The sequence below is a fragment of the Labeo rohita genome, chromosome 1 (genome assembly GCF_022985175.1).
Source record: "Labeo rohita strain BAU-BD-2019 chromosome 1, IGBB_LRoh.1.0, whole genome shotgun sequence".
NCBI lineage: Eukaryota > Metazoa > Chordata > Actinopteri > Cypriniformes > Cyprinidae > Labeo > Labeo rohita.
In genome coordinates this window covers 19760610-19782526 of record NC_066869.1, presented here as the reverse complement: position 1 = coordinate 19782526, position 21917 = coordinate 19760610, and the positions used below count along the sequence as shown (strand labels likewise).

The 21917-nt window shown below is 34.5% G+C and overlaps 1 protein-coding gene across 7 annotated transcripts in view; it reads right to left on the bottom strand.

Annotated features, from left to right (window-relative positions):
• Positions 1-21917, bottom strand: part of atp11a (ATPase phospholipid transporting 11A) — a 79540-nt gene that overhangs the window by 39888 nt on the left and 17735 nt on the right. For all 7 annotated transcript variants that reach the window (XM_051102279.1, XM_051102238.1, XM_051102332.1 and 4 more), the window contains exons 2-5: positions 4212-4334; positions 2488-2577; positions 2303-2383; positions 2101-2208 (exon numbers count right to left, since the gene is read on the bottom strand). In XM_051102279.1, the coding sequence (XP_050958236.1) occupies positions 2101-2208; positions 2303-2383; positions 2488-2577; positions 4212-4334 (402 nt within the window). The remainder of the gene's footprint in view (positions 1-2100; positions 2209-2302; positions 2384-2487; positions 2578-4211; positions 4335-21917) is intronic.

Sequence of the window (21917 nt, the reverse complement as noted above, 5' to 3'; positions counted from 1 at the left end):
TTTGAATCAAATAAGAACCTGACGATGCCAAAATGAGAATATCTTATATTGCACTCTATTTTTATGAATAGGAAAAAGTTGAAGTCTCTCTTGGTTTACACTTAAAGGTAAAGAGTGTCATTTTTGTGTTGCTAGCAATATCATATCAACTGCTAAAATTATGACTAATTCAAAACAGTCTCTAGCAAACACATTTGGTACCACTAGCCATGCAGAAAATACACACAGGACACCAAGGGTCCACCTTTTCTTGGTCATCTTATCTTACGAACATCTAAATATACTTCTGGACTGACCTTAATACTCAGTTATTATAATGACTGCAGTTTGTTCCCTGACAGAGTGTTTAAAGGAGATCTTTTATGCCCGTGTTTACAAGATGTAATATAAGCCTCATGTTTCCCCAGAATGTGTCTGTGAAGTTTCAGCTCAAAATACCCCACAGATCATTTATTATATTATTTTGAAAATGCCTATTTTGAGTGGAAGCAGAAACACGCTGTTTTCGTTCCTTGTCTCTTTAAATGCAAATGAGCTGCTGCTCCCCGCCCCCTTTTCAGAATAGAGCTGTAAAGGCACAGCTTGTAACTCAGATACTCTACCAAAAACATATGTTTGGTTTCTATTATCATGTTTATCGTGCTGAAATCATTCATTTTAAACCATGTTAGTTTAAACATCTGGTACACTGTTTTCACTTGCGAAAAGATAACGGTGGCGCCGTGGATGAATCTGAATGGCTATTTTTTTTCACAAGCTTGCATAGAAAGGCTTACCAAAAATATTTACTGGGTTGTTCTTTTTCACATTTTTTGAGTTGCTAGATGCACCAGGGACCCGATTATAACACGGAAAAAGTCAGATTTTCATCCTATGTCATCTTTAAGTAAAGTGAGATGTACTAAAACTGTGTGACACCAATATCAACTAATCAACTATAGACGATGAGTTGCCTCTTATATAACAGTGGAATAAAAAAAAGAAAAAGAAAAATCATATTCATGAATCTACATAAACGAAAATCCTGATCCTGGTAGTTGTTCCCGCTGGCCCGTCTGCATGTGTTGCGTAACGGATTACAGATGCTGACCGGATTATCAGTAGGAAAAGCTGTAATGGTAAGTATTCAAGCACATTCTCTCTTTATCATCACAGCTTGCAGTGTTTTTCACTGTGCTTTTCAAGCTTTATATCAAATTTTAAATTCTATATTGAAAGAGAGCGAGAGAGGAATAGTTTTAAAATTAAATAACAAAAGATTCCCAGTGCATTGTGGGTAGTGTGGGCACAATGTCATTCTGCTTGTTGACATGCCAACATTCTGTTTCCAAACAGCAAGCTGGCTGTGCAAGCAGAAAGCTGGTTAGCAGAGCGAAACTTTGTTGATTTATTTCTCTGAGAATTACAAAAACACATTTTCAGAGCTGAAGTGTGTATTTTTTAGCATTAAAATATTTTCACCCATGCCAGCTTAATTTGCATACATAGTAAGCTATTTATTTATTTATCCGGGAAAGCTGATTTCCCGAAAAATACACACTGTGGGACTTACAAAACACTGCTGTATATTTATTATTTAAAGGTATAGTGCATCTAAACATAAAAAATTCTGTCATTAATTACTCACCCTCATGTCTTTTCAAACATGTAAGACCTTTGTTCATTTTTGGAACACAAATTAAGCTACAAGCCAGGGTTCTAAATTTTAAAAAATTTAAATAAAGTCAATATTTTTGTTTTCTTTGCGCACAAAAAGTATTTTCGTAGCTTCATAAAATTACGGTTGAACCACTGATGTCACATGGACTATTTTAGCGATGTCCGTACTACCTTTCTGGGCCTTGAACGTGGTAGTCTATGCAGGGTCAGAAAAGCTCTTTGATTTTATCAATAATTAACAGTAATTAATGACAGAAATTTTATTTTTGGGTGAACTATCCCTTTAAGTGTCCTGAGTAGCCCAACAAATAGTATGAGTTTGTTTCACCAATGGAAGATGAAGAAGACTCATGTTTTTCCATATGGTGAAGCTACACAATTCACTAGTCTGTATGGTGTGAGTTTTGACAGATTTTAAACTCATTTTATGTGTTTACACACCTGTAGCTTTTGACTCTGTTTGCGTACGACTTTGCCATGCTGGATGACATGGACTGGACACTGGTTTATAGCGTTGTCTGCTTTGTGCCTGATCCAGTCCTCATAGCCCTGCGGAGAGTCAGAGGGACGAGACAGACCAGTGAAGGAGAGACGTTACAATTATGACACCTATTCGAGAGGAAATTCAGGGGTCTTTTCTCACCTGTTTAATGGCTGTGACAGTGATGACAAAGAAAAGAGGCAGACCGCTGGTCATAGGACTGGTAGGTGTGTCGATGATCAGCTACAGAGAGAGATGGTGAGAGAGGAAATATCACACATCACGCTGGCACAGAAAGGTCAGCTCATGCTAATAGGACCATTTCCATAAGCAATACCATCACAAACCTGCACTAGAAAGATGATCAGAAAATAGAAATTGGCAATTCTTCTGAACTGCTCAAAGAGATTCTTCGGTATAAAATTCCAGAAAGTATACTGCGGAGAAAAAGAGACATGTTTAGACGTTGTTTTAAATGTTTCAATTTTTATAATATTTAACATAATTGTTTTTGTGTAAATTGGAATACAAAACAAAAATATGGCTGCAAACAGCGATTACCAGGGTTCAAGCGCTTTAAGTCATTTAAGCACATATGAAAAAAGACATTATTTAATAAGCCTGTAACCACCTAAATCAATGATTTTAAAAATGATTTTTGGCAAATCCAGATAATTTACCATAGAAATATTATGTTTTTTTAATGTTATGACTGTTAAAACACCAGCTGTGGTTTGATCTCCTCTTTAAAACATTGTACACTTGTTTAGAATCACCTGTTGCATGTGCTCACTATGTTTTGTGAAGTTTTGAGTTTTTCTTTAAGGTTTGTAGGATTTTGGGTAAATTCAGACAGGCCCCTTTTGTAAACGACCCGTTACAGCTTCCCAAAGGGAAAATGTAACATTTTTTTAATAACTACCTAGAGAGTCCAGAGAATTGTACCACAGTGTTTTTTTCCCGACTGAGCAAAAAACCTAGGACTAGTTCACAAAAGTAGATTTTTACATCTTCTCGATCATTTAACAAACGATTTGATATTGACAGCAGTGGTTCTAGAGGCAAAGTTGTCCGGTATGAGTTGTTCTATCATATGATATGAATAACACAAGTATGTGCAAAAACCGTGCAGTGTAAAATCGTTTACAGAGGCCGATGTCTTTGAAATTTCTCTTTTTTGAGATGCGCAAATGTCCTTATAGAGACTTGTGGCACTTTGGACAAAGACCGTGCAAAGTGATGTTCATGTTGACAGGACAAATGGTTGCGTAGGTATGACAATTTTTAAGGTTTTTTAATCTTATAGTGCCACCAAATGGCCAAGCTCCACAATTTTTTTCCTGTGACCAGATTGAGCTCTTACATAAGTGTTCTGAGTTTGGCAGTGATATCTCATTCCATTTTGGAGGCATGTTACTAAAAGCGTATCCGCCCTTTTCAAAAGTTTTTGCTTCCCTTTGTGACGGTGAGTCGAAAGTGCAACTTTTTTGATAATTATTGATAATCTTTCTGCACTATTTTGGTTCTGATCGGGCGAAAAACCTCAGACTAGTTCGCAAAAGTAGGTTTTCAAAAAATCCCAAATACCTGAAAATGTTTCCAGGCTTACGATCGAATCCGAACAACATGAGACATTTGAGTCTGCAACTGACGGTTTAGGAGCTATGAGCGATTTTCTACTGTTAATCGCTGTAGCGCCCCCATCAGGCCGATTGGGGTGAGCCTTGGTAACGTTGTTGGCGGGACGAATACTACCATCCCTCCAAGTTCCAAGTTTCTACGATTTACAGTTTGGTCTGCACGATCAGTTTTATGTGGAGATTGCTGATCCTTGGCCATTCTAACAATTACAATAGAGTTTCAGCATTACGTGCTTGAACCCCTAAAAAAAAAAAGATTAAAAAAATGTGTTCATCAACCAGTCATGGTGATACAAGTCCACCTAACCATACGTCCTTAATCTGATTATGCTTTCTGTGTTTATTTTGCGATAATGACCGGCTGATCGTACATCATCCCATATGTATTGTTTTTGGCTCAGAGAGCGGTTTGGCCATGGAGCATATCTGACCTTTGAGGAGACAATTCTGTTGTCAGGAAATCTCTGTGGAATGTACGCTTCTGTTCCTGGTGGAGGCTCTTTATGTCCAATATAAACTGTCCTGCTGTCCACCCAGCTCTCCTCTCCTGTACACTGAAACAAAGAGACAGAGAGAGTGGATTATTCATTTATTCACAGATATTCATGCGTCATCCATCCAGTGTGACTGCTTCCTGTCTGAGAACACACTCTTTAATCAGTATTGACATGGTCGGCCGGCCTGACTCGAGTTCACAGGTCAGATCTACCCACTAGAGAAAACAGGTGTACAAATGAGGAACCAGCTTTGAGCTACAACTATCAAGCTTGCTCTGATGCGAAAAAGAACAGAACAGATACAGAACTTATGGTTCCTGTCATGCTTGATTTGACTCTTAAAGGCACAGAGAGAGGGGGTTTTTAGTGTATTGTTATGCAGCTGCTACAGTGTTCTGTTGGTTGCTGGGTGGTAGTCTGTATGAATTTTTATTGTACTGTGAGCTATTCCTTTAATACCTATTATAGGGGTTAATATGAGAAATACTATAATAGTGATGATAGTAAACAGCACTAATAACAATATAACTGATAGAAAAAAAAGTAAGAGAGGATGCCCACTGAGACTGTCTTTTGCATTCATATCCCGCACTACATTAAGTAAAGGCAAAAAGCGGAAAACTATGTGGCAATAAAACCAACAGCATGAAATACTCATTCTAGCAGGTTTGCACATATCTTAATTTCTCTCTTCATTTTTCATTACTTGTACTTCACTCAACATGTGCTATTCTGAAGCATCTGTTCTTGCTACTGTTGCTGACTTCACGCCAACGTTAATAGGTTTGGATTATGCAAGGAAAGCTGATCTTAGATCAGGGTGAAGGGAGTCACCTAATACCGTGTGTCTTTATATTCCAGCACTACAAGTAACCTGTCTGCAACTGCAGCGAGTGTCAGAGACCGTAACGGCATTGGCTGCTGTGTGGCTCCGCCTTTGCCTCTTCGTCAGGGTGGGATTAAATCCAGCCGAGCCTCTTAAGAGCTTACGTAAGATGAGAAATATGAGCTATTACCACTTCAAAGAATGCCTGTATCCAGCACTGCATGCAACAGGACATGCATGAGGATATCTGTCACATTAAGGACACTGAGAACATGTTGAATGTTCTTGTATTTGGCTTTTTAAGTGTTCAGGTTTTGGCCGGAATTTAAACACATGAGGTCTTGGTCAACATGAATTATATAAATTAAATCCTTAAGCATTCAGACTGACGTCATGCACCAGGGCAATGTCAAATTCTTTGCATTACCTGTTTCATCATGGAAAATCCTAAGAGACCCACAGGAAGTCAGTCTGAAGTTACTCTTTGTGACTCATGCATCTCTGTGCCTCTGTGTATTTGTGTGTGTGTGATTTTGACCTTGCAGAGTGAGCTCAGACACCATCCACCCTACACAAATAACTCAAAATGTCTTTCAGCTACCCTAAAATGACAACATGCATTCAAATAAAAATTCAAGGATAAATCGCACAAAACACTTTCAAAACAAAACAAAACAAAACAAAAAAAAGAAAACAATATATTATGCTTTCAAAATAAAAAGGAAACATAGTTTAAAGAATAATTAGATTTTTTAATAGCAATATTATTTTTATTTTTCAATAACATTATTTTCATGATCAGTAATAATAAAATCTAATTACTGCAATGTGAAACATTATTATTTTATTTTATTATTAATATAATAATATTTAAACTGAAAAGTATTTATAAGTTGAGTATTTGCAGCGTGTTTCTGTATTTGGTTGTGTTGTGAATATTTGCAGAGCATTTCAGTATTTGGTTGTGTAAGTATTTTGCAGCGCGTTCCTATATTTGGTTGTGTTGTGAGTATTTGCAGTGTGTTTCTGTTTTTGCAGCAATTTTCTGTATTTGGTTGTGTTGCGAGTATTTTCAGCACATGTGCTGTCAAACTGAAGAAGATGCTTTCTTAATTTGCTGGTGCTTCTTCTATTTGCATGTGTTTTCTTTAGTTGCAGCACACTGAACTCTCTCAGCCACCGCAGGTTCACCCTCAAATATCCGGCTACTTCAGCGAGAAAATTCCACTAAAAACAGGCTTAAACCACATAAAGAAGTCTTCGGACTTCCTCTCACTCTATATGTTTTCTCTGTGTTTGAGAGGTGGCTTTAAGCAGAAGCACTGAGCAGCTGGTCAAAGGCTCAGTGAACCCTGAGCCCCATAATCACACCTAATCCACTGCCCTAAAACACACACACAACAGACAGACCAACACACAATGAATGAGCCTGTTCTGTGTTCTTCTAGGCACCTGATGTGTCTAGGATGACCCATATAAACCCAACATCCACCAAACTAGCTAGCTAGCAGGCTAACACTATAGCTTACATGGAAAACAAAACAGTTTAATCGGATGAATCATAGTATATTTACTATTAAAGGAACAGTTTACCCTTTATCAAGTGCTTGTTTACTTACCCTCATGTTCTAAAATTATATGCTGGTATTTTTTTTCCATTAAACAAAAGAAATTTCAGGCTTCTATTACATAGAAAAAATAACAGCATGTACTGTAAGCTGAAAATGACATGAGGGCAAACAAACAATGACAAATGTTATTTTAGGGTGAACTATTCGCTTGAACTAAGATTGCCTGTTCTGAATAATCAGACTAACGTCACTGCTTAAGCTCCCATGAAAACCAAGTACACAAGCTCATATCTGAAAAGCAAACAGTCACACAGGAATGAGAGGTGGCGGTAGTCTGGTCACTAGTCAAAGGGATTAGATCACGGTCGACTCGTGCCTGAGCTCCCGAGTAATAGCTCAAGTTACCCCACGCGCACGCACGCACACAAACACACCGTCGCCAACTGTCCTTGCAAAAGATGGCTGGAAATTCCTCCAGCCAATGCTGATCAGTGCTGATCCAGGAACAGCTATCCATGCCTTTGTAAACAAATTAATGACATACATCAGGATATACAGTAAGTGGCAAAAACTGATCCTAGATCAGCGCTTCCCAAAGGTCATACAGACTGAAACATAATGCTCTCCATGACGACATTTTCCAGTTCTGACCTTACTAGCTAACGACAGTTTGATATTTTGCTATCAAACCAAAAGCAGCAGGCAGTATATGGAGTTGAGAGGGCATCAAGACACACCCAAACCAGGCAACGTAGATGCATACTTCATTTCAGATTCATACCCTACAGTACTGTGTATGCAGATCAGCATTTGTTGAAAGTATGGCATAATAGGTGTCATAAATGTCATAAATGTGCATTTGTTCTTTTTTTTTAAAATTCTGATTCTATTTTTACTCAGAGATATTAAAATATTTGCTTTTCTTTCATGAAATAATTCTAGATCATCAGATCCTTATGACATATTGGAAGTTTAACACTTTACTCAGGAGATACTAACATACAAAAAAGTAAAAAAAATAATTCAAAACAATAAATAAATATACTTTTAAAATAGTAATAATATAAGCAACACATACTTATATTGATTTACATGTTTTATATGTTTGATATATTTTTTGCTTTATATACAGTACTGTGCAAAAGTTTTAGGCCACAAGTATTTTCACCAGCTAAAAAATGGTTTAAAGTAAGTTATTTCTATCTTTTGCTGTAGTGTGTCAGTAAAAAATATCGGTTTACATTTCCAAACATTCTGTTTGCCATTAATTGTAATAATCTAGTGAGATTTTTGTTTGCACAAGGAGTCTGACAACAGCCAGTGACTCCACACTGATCTAATCTCATCATCATCCAGTCTTCCTGGAATGACATGAAGACACAGAACAAACAGAAACAGAGTAAATCCAGAAGAACTGTGGCAACGTCTCCAAGATGCTTCAAGAGACCTACCTGCAAAGCTACCTGAAAAATGTTGCGCAAGTGCACCCAGGGCAAAAGCTGCTGTAAACACAAAGAATGGTCGCACCAAATGTTGATTTCATTTAGTTAATAGAAGGTAACTGATAAAGAAAATCTATTTATGACAGCATCCTCATTTTACAGCATTTTTACACAAGTGCCTACAACTTTTAACAGTGCTGCAGCTTTGCAGGTAGGTTTCTTGAAGCATCCTGGAGACTTTGTCACAGTTCTTCTGGATTTTGTCTGTCTGACTTTGTTCTGTTTCTTCATGTCATTCCAGACAGACTGGATGATGATGAGATCAGATCTCTGTGCAGAGCACTCGCTGTTGTCTCACTGGATTATTACGATTAATGGCAAAATGAATGTTTGGAAATGCAATCTGATATTTCCTACTGACACACTACAGCAAAAGACAGACTTTAACTGACTTTAAACCATTTTTTAGCTGATGAAAATACTAGTGGCCTAAGACTTTTGCACAGTACTGTATGTATTTATACATTGTTTTTATTTTTATTTATGGGCAAAGTATTGTACTGGCTATAATTTATGCTGATTTAAATTTTTTTTATTACTTAGTTAATTTTTTTGTATTATTTTTATGACTTGGCATGTACAAATAAATGAATGTCAGAATCAGTTAAAAGTTAAAAATTGTAGTATCAACTGCACAAACGTCCTCCAAATTCTCATTACAATAATATGAAAAATCTCAGTCTCATTACTGTAATGAAAAATACAATTATTTTATTTATTTGCACATTCAAGAAAAATGCCAGAGTGAGTTCATCATTACAATAAGATCCAGGTAGTTTACGTGAGTATGTATGTGTAAGATAAAGGCAAGAAGAACTGGGTTTTCTGGAAAATGTGAACTATGATTACAACTACTACTAACTACTAAACTGGTCTCAAAACACGCTTTTAAACACTCTCACAGTGCTTTAGGGCATCACTGAAGTTACAAGGCTAAAAATAGCTCTGCATGATTCCTGTAACTTAATGCAGTGCTGCCTGACAGACTGTCATATGTGAAACACGATACGAACTAAATAGAGGTCAGAAACTAATTTCAGATCAAAACATTGACGGTTGTCATAAACAGACTTAGGAAATGATTATTGTGGCAAAATATATCTTTAAACAAGTTGAGTAGTTATAATCGAATAGAGGCATATAAGTGATAACTCAAACTGTCATCCGCTTACATGTAGGTCAGCGTTTAATGACTCTTGTTTAGATAAGAAGTGAAATGCAGAGACGCAGAAGAAAGAGTGCAACAAAAGCATGTGCGACTGAGTACTTATTTGCCATATACCAACATTATTTTTCGTTAATTTCTTATTAATGTAATTTATTTAAAACATTATCTGACCAGGACAAAAAAGCCATATCATTGACCGTTTATTTATTATTATTATATTACATCTTATTTTAATACAAATTAGTTTACTAGACAAACTGTTGGTGAAAAGGGAAGTGGAGCTGAATGTGAATCAGTCAGGAGTCTGTTCACACCTCTCTAATCTGGATCTGGATTGTGTGAATTTATCGTTCTCTTGATCTCTCCGTACCAGCATTTCCATGACCCCTGCTCAACCTGGGTAATGAGTGAAACCAGTAAACCCTGCTTGGCCTCCTGCCCAAGTATCTCTGTGCTATTGTTTGGTCACATGGGTGTTGTCTTCCCATCCAAAAGTCCTGTTGTTTCAGTACAACTGATGAGGAAAAAAAAAAAGGAGAACTGAGAAGGGGGGATTTTCCCCCTGAGCAAAATAAACAATTGCTGTTTACAAGAAGGAAATGTACTATCAACAGAGGAAAAACATAAGTGTTTAAGGAAGTTTTCAATTTTGTAGAGATAATTGGAGCCTTGAGGGTTTTAAAAGGACAAACATCCACAGGCTTTATTTTTCTAAACAAAGTGGGACAACATTTGTTTGCATTTCAAATAATCTGTGGGAGGACTCTAGTTTCGCCTCCTCCACTCTGCCTCTTCCGTTCTTACTCATTCTACACGAAGGCAACCTGTTGTTTTAACCGAACGCCAGAAATAAACACCCACACACATATTCTGCTTGGTAGTCCTTTCACTCCACCCTACACACACATACACACACACACACACACTCAGGAACTTTTTGTCACATACACACACAAATACACAATCTCACACATCCACTCCACAGGGGAAAACATGCCCTTTCAGAAAAAATAACAGCATAAAGACCTTTTCATTGATGTAACTGGCTGGCAAGAAAAAGGAAAACAGGTTTAACTTACAGTGGTAAATGACTATAATTGCATGTTTAATGCTGTGCTGACTTGGAACTCAAAAGCTTCTAATGCCAACCTGACAGGATCATCACGAAATATCAAATATTATGCAAAATACTACCAGGTTAGTCTTGCAGAGGTTATTTTGCATCTTATTTGATTTACACACAATTTTAAAGAGACAGTGCACCCAAAAATAAAGATTCTATCATCATTTACTCATCATTTAACTTCATGTCAATCCAAACTTGAATGACAAAAAAGATTATATAAGATTATATAGATTATATAGATATAAAGATGCTTATCATGGCTGCATTTACCTACACTGCCGCTCTGTAAGATTTTTAGTTTTTTAAAGAATTCTTATATGCTCATGAAGGCTGCATTTACTAGCTTAAAAATACAGAAAAATGTAATATTGTGAAATATTATTACAGTTTAAAATAATGGTGTTTTATATTTATACATTTTAAAATATAATTTATTCCTGTAATGCAAAGCTGAATTTTTAATCAGCCATTACTTCAGTTAAGAATTTCTATTTTAAATAAACGCTATTTTTTTCAAGTTTTTATTCGTTAAAGAAGCCTGAAAAAAAAGAAACTATTTTCAACAGTGATAATAAATCAGCATATTAGAATGATTTCTGAAGGATCATGTGACACTGAAGACTGGAGTAATGATGCTGAAAATTCAGCCTTGTATCACAGGAATAAATTCCATTTTAAAATATATTCAAATAGAAAACCGTTATTTTAAATTGAAACAATATTTCACAATATTACATTTTTCTCTGTATTTTTAATCAAATAAATGCAGCCTTGATGAGCATAAGAAACGTCTTAAAAAAACAAATATATATATATATATATATATATATAAATAATATTTTCTATAATTTGAGCGGCAGTGTAATTTATAAAAAATATAGCAAGTTTAAAATAGCTCCATTCTATTTTGAATATATTCTAAAATGCAATTTATTCCTGTGATGCAAAGTTGAATTTTCATTACGCCATTACTCTAGTCTTCCGTGTCACATGATCTTTCAAATATCATTCTGCTTAGCTAATTTGGTGTTTGAAATCACAAACTGCCCACTTAGACCGGATGAGGATGTCTATAACAGCCTATAAAGCTTTTTTATTGTTATTTTATTGTTTGGCTTACGTGACGTTAGGGGCGTGTAAATCTGAAATCGATGCCTATAACAGACTTGCGTGCCATAAAGAGGTAGCTCTTTCAAAATAGACTGAACTGCCCTCCACAGACTGACGGAAACACAATTTTTGTATAGCATACAATATATATTGGTATGTGAATGATTCATGGGCGGTTCCAGGAACATACTGGTTTGATCAATAAAGAAAAGAAGCAGAAATAGGACGTCAGTGAGCCTGTAGCACTTGTCAGAAGTGTAAAGAATACATTGTGGTAGATATTTTTTCTTAAAATGTATTTATGAATATTCATATTCAGGATGCTTTGAGGCTCTGAGAGCAGGTGGTTAGAGAGAGATGTTTAGTCTTAAGAGTAGCAGACAGCTGGTGAATCATCTTATCTATAACAGATTAGTTGTAAGGCTAAGACGAATGCTGATGCTAAGGGTGAGCCACTTATAGAAAGTAGTAGTCCAATAAGAAAACCAAGCAGGCAGGAAGGGTGAGAGTGGGACTTCTCAGATATTTAGAGAATGAAACAATGACATATAGAACACATAACTGAACAAGCAGCATGGTAACACTTAGATACACTAAGATCTGTCATTCAAAGCTTCTGTTATGTCTTGTATCGATGATGCAACATGTCAAATCTCGACCTTCAGCATGGCTTACTTTTTCTGGATTGACCCCAAATGTTGCAGTCTGGGTCAGTAGGTCTGTGCAGGTCTTAATTGTTAAGGAAAATCTCAACCAAGGCCATTTACCTATGCTGCACTTGTCAAACACTTCCTAAACTGTCCCTGGATCAGTTTCGCGTGCTGTTGGTGTGAAAACTTGACATCCTATAAAAATTTAGCATTGAAGTCACAGAATCTCCACCTTAAAGGAGAAGTCCACTTCCAGAACTAAAGATAAAGATAATGTACTCACCCCTTGTCATCCAAGATGTTCTTGTCTTTTTTTTCTTTTTCTTCAGCCGTAAAGAAATTGTGATTTTTGAGTTAAACATTTCAGGATTTTTCTCCATATAATGGACTGCTATGGTGCCCTGATTTTGAACTTCCAAAATGCAGCTTCAAACAATCCCAAATGCGGATGTAAACGATCCCAGCCGAGGAAGAAGGGTTTTATCTAGCAAAACGATCAGTTATTTTCATTTAAAAAATACAATTTAAATACTTTTTTTAATCTCAAATGCTCGTCTTGTCTCGCTTTCCCTGAACTCTTTGTATTCTTCCTCAAGACAGTTAGGGTATGTCCAAAAACTCGTATTTTCTCCCTCAACTTCAAAAATCATTTCAAAATCATCCTACATCGCTGCAGAAGTACCGACCCAGTCTTTGCAAAGTGAACATGCAAAGAAGATCTAACACCCTCAACAAAAAAGGTAAAACAGCGATATAGGACGATTTTGAAGTTGAGGGAGAACATGAGATGGGAGTTTTTCGACATACCCTAACTGTCATGAACCGGAAAAAAAAACTGTTCAGGCAGAGTAAGACAAGACAAGCGTTTGACTTATTCTAAAGTATATATATATTGTACTTATATGTTTTTATAAAAAAATAACGGATTGTTTCGCTAGACAAGACCCTTCTTCCTCAAAAAAAATAATTTCTTTACGGCTTAAGAAAAAAAGACATGAACATCTTGGATGACAAGGGGTGAGTATATTATCTGTCAATATTTGTTCTGGAAGTGGATTTCTCCTTTAACAAATTTACACGCTATTTTAAAGGGACAGTTCACCCAAACATGAAAATTCTGTCATGATTTACTCACCCTCATGTCGTTCCAAAGCTGTATGACTTTCTTTTGTGGAACTAAAAGTTTGGGGTTATAATAATTGTGCAAAATACTACAATACTAGAATTTCTTCTTATAAGAATTTCTATAAGAAAAAACATAATGAATGTCTTTACTGTCACCTATGATTAATTAAATGCATCCTTGATCAGTAAAAGTATGAATTTCTTTCTTTTAATCAATCAATCAATCAATAAAAATAAACATTTAAATAAACTTAGTCCAAAATTTGAGGAAATAAAAAAACAATGACATGCACACTGGAAAGCTGATGATGGTGAGTAATCAACTTATATCCCTTAAGCGGGAAAGGGATATTATTTGTCTCTTCAGTTTATGAAAAAAAGGAAAAAAGCATTTGGAAAAAAAAAGTCATAAATGTAAAGTCTCGACGTAAATTCAATACACCACTAAAAGCACTGAGCTGTTGCAGTGCATTATTGGTTAAAAGTTAACTGCTTAAAAGAGAGCAGTTACTGTCATTTTATGTTTATGTGGTATGGCAACAATATTTTATGAGTGGAATAAAAGCAGACAGCAGGTAACCACAGTGCAGTCACAAAGTGTGGATTTTAACAACATGATTGAACGTTCCATTATATGATACTCTGACCAATGGAGCACACAGCAATTATATAACCTAGGAAATCTGTCCGATTACATTGCCGCAAACTTTTCAATTAATCAGAAAGCCACTACACCAATAGAGGGTGTTTTATCACTGCTTAAAACACTAATAATATAGCAGGGAAAATAGGAACGCATTGTTATATCTGATTAATGTGCATTAATGGATCTTTTCCTGCTTGCATGCATTCAAGTAAATGCATGGGTATTACAGACCTTCTTTTATACAGAAAGCAAGTCAGCAAATGTGTTTCCAAACAACATGCAGCAAACTCTGTGGTATATACAGTATGCTATATAGATCCATACCATATAAAAAAGCAAGGCAAGCATTACGTGAGACTAAAAGCTTAATATTCCTCCAGCATTTAAGGACAATAAAACCACAGTAGTTCACTGCAGCTAAGTACTGTTAAAGAGGAGATCACTCAATGTGGTTCTGCCATTGATCTGATTTTAGCTTTTAAATATGTCTGGACTGAAGAGTGCATTACAGAGTTGTCTGTGTGTGATCACATTAAACCTATTTCTAATCCTGATCTGTTTTATAAAATCAGTTATTGGATTGTACAACAAAGATGTAATGGGTTTTTTATAGTGGTATAAGATTAGGTTGGTATCCAAAGGGTGTCTGGTTCGAATCTCTTAAGGACTGAACGCTTAACCCCAGGTTGCAGCAGTGGGACTGTCACTTAGTAAGACAGTAATAATGTCTTCTAAACGAATACTCACTGAAAAGTATTTCTAGATAAAAGAAAACCACAAAAGAAAAATCAATGGTGTGTTTGTGCTATTTTTTTCCCATTGGGCTCATTATTATTGTCTAAAGAAATAAGCACATCATGCATGCCTGAATTACTCTATCATGGGAAATATTACTGTATATGTGGAAAAATCACACCTTCATAGTAACGTGTGTATTGCGTGTCTTATCTGTCCAGTTGCATAAGAATTATTGCTATAAATAAGACTTGTGTGAGTACTACCCATGTGAAAAATAGCCAATTTATCCTCTTTTTTTAGCTTGTATTATCATTGTCTTTGCCAACTGAGGGAACCAATATAGTGTTTGTATCCATCTGTCTATATTTCTCTGCATGCAAGAGCGCACAGAGAGAACTCAGATAGCTTCGGAAATTATATAATAAAGAGAAAGAGATGCTTTTAGCCTCTCTAAAGTCAAGTAAAGTCAAGTAATGTACAGATAGAAGGATAGATGACATAATACATTAAATAATTGATATGAGTGTCAGTAAAAACATTGAATGGCACTACGGCAGATGTTCTCAACCTCAGGATCAACAGAGATGAAGACGGGGTCATGGAGGATTTCTGTTTTAAGTAGGTGTCCTGATAAGTACGGTCCTATGATTTCCGCGATCATAGGAATCAAAGAATCCAGTCATAAAAACACAATTTACTGTATAACGTGGAATGTCATAGAATTTTGGATGAATAAATCAAAAGTAAGTCAGTAGACTTTAATCTAAACATGATATTTAATACCATCTGTGAATATTAAGCTGCAAAAATACTATTTAAATATGAGTCCTGCATGTTCTACATGTTTCTGTGTGAATGAATGGCACAGATGCACGGTTTCATTTATAACACACATACTAAAGCCCACATGATGCTTGCAGTGTTTTAAATCTCTGTCGCCTCAATATAATATAAGCACCTGAACACACAAACATAATCTCTAGAACTGCTCTGAGAGTCACTTCATGAGCATTTTACAGATTCTTCTGAGAAAAACCGTCATATCATGTACAAACAGAAACTCAAAGGTCTTCACAGTAACTTGGCAAAATAACTTTTTTTTAACTTGAAGAAACTGACAGAAATACATATATGTAATTATACTACTAATAATAAACTAATAATACTAATAAAACTAATAGCAATAGCTACTAATAATACTACTAATATAATTATTATTAAAACATAATTCTTTAAGGAATATTTACCAGAAAAAAATTACTAGAATGTATTTACCAGAAAAATTTAAATACACAACACAGTATTTCTGAAATTTTTTTTTATAAAATAATAATAAATTACATTTTAAATGATTTTGATCATTAAAATTTTAACAGAACCATTAAATGAAATCCAGAAAATTAATGGAAAACACAGAATTTAGTTAAAAATAAAAAAATAAAAAACTGAAGAAAAAATTAAAACGTATTTCATATGGCCGTAAAAATTTTATTTTTGTGTAAGTTTCATGATTTCAATTAATTAGACATGGGTTTTTATTAATATTTTTTTAATTTAACTGTTAAGAAAAAAAGTCTAGAAAAAAAGAATTTGGGAAAAAATAAAACAATTATTTTCATATCATGTCTTATAACTAGGGCTGTCAAAGGATTAATCGTGATTAAACACATCCAAAATAAATGTTTGTGTTTACATAGTATATGTGTGAGTACTGTGTATATATATATGAATATGTATATATTTAACAAAAATTTTATATTCATATATAAATCTTTTATTTGTATATATAATTTAAATTATATATAAATATATAGGCATAAATATTTTTATAAATATATATACACATGTATGTGTATGTATTTATATATACATTCTAAATATACACAGTACACACATGTTATGTAAACACAAACTTTTACTTTGCATGCGACTAATCATGATTAATCTTTTAACAGCCCTATAACCAATTAATGGCATGTATATATATATATATATATATATATATATATATATATATATATAATTTTTTTTGGTCTACATAAATTAAAAATGAAACTACAAATTAAATTTTATTACTTTAAATGCTACATCACAACATTACAACGTACATTATGAAAACTGAATATTCATTTTGAGCTTTGTTAAAGATTATATTAAATTGTTTTTAAGGATTAACTTTACGTGAACTACTCTAAATTTTAAAAATAGGGACAATAAAAATACATAATAAAATACAGATCAACAACAGTCAAAGAATTTAATTTAATTCACAAAATCCAACTAAGAAATGAAGGACTTTTCATTTGTAATTTCAGTATGGGCACAGTAAATGAAAGTAAAAGGCTTGTGGTAGTGGTATACGTAGGATTCAGGAAGGATGATGTTCTCAAGTCAGCTCTTGTACAAGCCACAAAAAAAAAGAGCTGCACGTATTTTATCTCACCTACTGATAAGCAAAGTGCAGATGACTGAAATACAGCCATTCTAACACAACCCGCACACATCCCGGCTATTGATGCAGTGGTAGCTCTGGTAACATTTGCTAAACACTTGTGTATAATTCATGGATTGTACACAAAGCAGCTAGCGATAAGAGCTATCACGCTTGTCCAGTCAGCTCGTCCTTAAGGTTAACAACATTTTACATCACAAAAGGCGTTTTAAATATAGTTTGTTGGGGAAGGCGGACAGGCTCATACAGGACTGAGATTAATAGGGTTGTCAACAGGCCAAACAATCAGCCCCTAGCCAAGAAACAGGGCAACGGGGAGAGAATGCGTGCGGTAAACAACTCCAGGACGTTAGTAAGACGCTATCAAAAAATGCAACCCAAATTATTATAGTTTTTCATGTTGTTGCTGAAGTATGAACTACTTTTTAATCATATTTTATAGTATTTGTACGACTATTTTCTCTGAGCCTTAAAATTAAAAGCTGTTTTGTGCTGCTGTACCTTTAAGATACTCCCACTGAATTTCTATGATTTTTCCAGTCTTCTGTATAAGCACTTCTTTATGCAAATCAGTTTGCTAAAAAATCATTCACCATTTTGCAAACCAGTAATGATCCTGAAATGATACTCGTAAGCATACATTTTTTAGGAAATAGACAGGCTGGCAAGCAAACGTATAAAAACCAGCAAAAAACAACAACACTGGCCATCTGTGGCGATCATGCTACGCTCGTTTGCTGACCGAGGTTCACGCTGTTGCTGGTGGAGGTGTATCTATGGTAAACGCTACACTTGTTCTCAAACACGCTCCATCTGTTAGCTACTTCCACCCCCGGAAGAGAGCAAAGAGGTCTGGAAGCTTGTAGATTTGAATGACATAATGTTGTTCTCTCACCAAGCTTAGTCTCTACTGGAGCCCATTGCCATTTACACGTTAGGACTCCTTCACTGGTGTATGCTATCTCATGGGGAACGCCGGCCAATGTGCTACATGTGCACATAAAATATTTAGAGGCCTGGAGTTAGTATCCATTAGTGTAAAGTGTACCTGTCCTTGTGTATCACCATATTTAGCAGCACAGTTAATGGAAAGCACAAAATGATAAGACAGGATAAATGTTGGCAATTTTAAGGTACTTTGGTAACAATAGCAACAATTATTATTGTTGTAAATAAATAAATTTAAATAATAATAGTAATTCTAGCTGGAAAAACTTGCAATGATAGTTTTTCTCTACAACATGAACGAAGTATTAATTTCAGACACAAACATGGATAAATAAATAAATAAACAGATAATAATAATAAATAATAATAATAATAATAATAATAGTTGTTAGATGATGGAGTGTTTAATTATTATTGGAAGAAAATAAATAAATAATAATAATAATAAATGTTGTTGTTATTGATTTTATTTATTTATTTATTTATCCATTCATGCCTGTGACTGAAATTAATACATTCATGTTGTTGAGAATAACTATCATTGCAAGTTTTTTTAACTAGAATTATTATTATTATTATTATTATTATTATTATTTTAATTTGTTATTATTTATTTATTTATTTATCAGTCCATTTTTGTGTCTGAATAATACTTTGTTCATGTTTTAGAGTATAACTATTACTATCTAGTTTTTCTGCTAGAATTACTATTATTATTACTATTATTATTTTTATATACCATATATATATTACAAAATATATTTGTTATTATTACTTATTGTTATATATATTTGTTTCTCGGTTATTTGCTTGTTTAGATGACAGGCTGTTTAATTATTATTGGGGAAAAAAATAAATAAATAATAGTTGCTGCTGTTGTTGTTAGATGATGGACTGTTTAATTATCATTGGAAGAAAATAAATTAATTAATCAATTAATTAAATATTATTAACAATAATAACAATAGTAATTCTAGTTGGAAAAACTTGGAATGATAGTTCTCTACAACATAAAGTATTACTCAGACACAAAAAAATGGATAAATAAATAATTAAATTGCTAATGATGATGATCATGATAATAATAATAATAATAATAATAATAATAATAATTGCTGTTATTGTTGTTACATGACGGATTGTTTAATTATTATTGGAAGAAAATAAATAAATAAATAAATAAATAAATAAATAAATAATAATAATAATAATAACAAATAAATAAATAAATAAGTAATAGTTGTTGTTAGATGACTTCCAATGAGTTATTTCCTACAACATGAACAAAGTATTATTTAGACACAAAAACGGATGGACGGACAAACAAACAAATAAATCTAGCTATAATAATAATAGTATTATTATTAATAGTAGGAATAATAATAGTAATACTACTCCTACTACTATACTAGTAGCAGTAGTAGTAGTAGCAGTAGCAGCAGTTGTTGTTGTTGTTAGATGACAGACTGTTTAATTTTTATTGAAAGAAAATAATAACAATAACTTTCAAAAATTAAACAGTCTGTCATCAGTTACTCTTTTCATATTCCACTAGAAATAATAAACAAAATCATTACACGTCCACACACTAGAGAATTAAGGACTGAAGCCCAGGCTCAAGGCCATCTAGTTGACATGCATTGGTCACAACCCATAATCCATCAGTGGCCAAGCGTGGGAAAGCGCAGAGGGCATGTGTCATCTCTTGTCTGTTTGTGTACAGATCAAACAGATGTTTAGAGCCCCTTACAACAGCCAGCAGCTTGGACCAGATGTGCAACACTCTCTTGAGAAGTCAGCAAAATAGGAAGTGGTGAGAATAAATGGCTAGTGCCTTCCAGAATGATATAAGAATAATCACTTAAATGCTCAAAACATCCTCTCTCTCAACCACACACAATAATCAATCTGTGTTAGCATGTGACCAGCATCAGGAAGCAAGCCACGTGGACTCAAACTCAATCCGTCACGTTTGGACAATGTGACCAGGAGGTGTGGCTGAAACATGCACATATGATGATCACTTGATGGCTGATAAAAAAAGATAAAGGTTGATGGAGGATTATACAGACAGAGGGGACCCTTTCTTGATCTGATTCAGGAGTGCGAGACATTTATTGTATAGGATACAGTCTCTCAGCGTGCTCACAAGCTCTCAGTGGTCCTGACCTGCAGCAAGAACTTTTATCACTAACCTCACATTAAAACGCATGTTTGCTCCTCTTTAGTGGGTCACTCTAATTAACCCACTTACCAAATGAGTCATATAGAAGCTAGCTAGGTTTCACTTCTCTGCAGTGTAATGTCTTTATACACTAATTCACACATATACACAAACGTGTGCCAGTTCTACAGCCATTGAGCCTTAAGGAGCGTGAATCAGAACTCTGATGGAAAAGCGAAGATGGGAAACGAACAGAATATGACTATTTTATAAGTTAGTTTCTTTATGAATTCCAGTCATTCACTTGATGTCATGCTTTCTCAAGTACAGTATCTCAACCATTTACGGTGTTTGTCAGAATATGAACTTCCTGAGAATTCCAGCACTTCCAACTAACAGTCATTAACAAATAAATGTTTATGTGAGTGTGTGTTGGACCAAAAAGTAACAGTGTTTAAAGTGCAACTGAAGCACAAAGAGCATCCTTATGTTTGAATGCAAACAAGACTCAGATGAGGATCAATGTTCAGCTCATCTCAGCCAGGGATCCTGCGTTCCAGCTAATTGAAAAATGGAGCCATAGGTTTGTAATTGACAGCACACTGCAGGGGAATAATTCACTCTTGCCCCCACTGTGAACCCAGATGAAAGGAAGGTTGAGAGAGTAAACCTGATTTTTCCATTCACTGCTTAAGAAATCTTTTCCCCGGTGCAATGGATACTGAAAACTTTTCCACACAGTTATATTTGTGAAAAGAATAGATTTTTTTAAACAATTAAAACATTGTATCATCCATCCTTTTATCATTCTGGGGTGTTTCCTCCAAGGAAGCAAGGAAGGCAGTGCCTCCTCAAAATGTGCAAAAATAAAACAATGCCGATATTTCAAAATCTAGCATTAATAAGTGTATAAATTACTTTTTCCTAATGAAACACTGTCCAACAGAGCCATCAGCAGGTAAAGTTACAACTGGAGGGTGTGTCTCTCGCCTCCCCTGGGCCCATTAAGTTTTAAAAGACTCCCTAACGTGTGCGGTGAGTTTGGTGGGGGTAATTGAGAATGAATGGGGGAATGTCACATGAGAGGAGGCAATGCATCCATTGCTCTATGACTGGATATGACTGGTTATGATCAGCTGTGTTCATGCAATAAATCCCACCTCTTGTGTTCGTGGGCATTCCACATTGACAAATCAGTCTGAATGAACAATATAATGGTGTTAATGAGAAGACGAATTTTATAAAGTCAGTATACAACTTACACACTTAAACTACTTTGTTACATCAAAATTAGATTTAAAATTGCCTGAAAACACGATTTGTGCCAGTTTTTAATGAGTAATCAGTGTGGTAAAATTTTAAGTTAATTGCTGTGTGTGTGTGACCAATATTTACCAAGCTCTGACTGAAAAAAAAAAAAAACAACACAAATAAAATAAAGTTCACAAATAAAATATATTGTTTAATTCTTACTTGAGTTATTATTTTGAAATAACGGTAAAATGCTTAAAAACATTAACTAGAAAAGAGCCATACGTGGCTTTAATAAATAGAATATTTATATTGTAATATTATAAATATTATATTTATTTATTTATTTATTTATTTATTGTA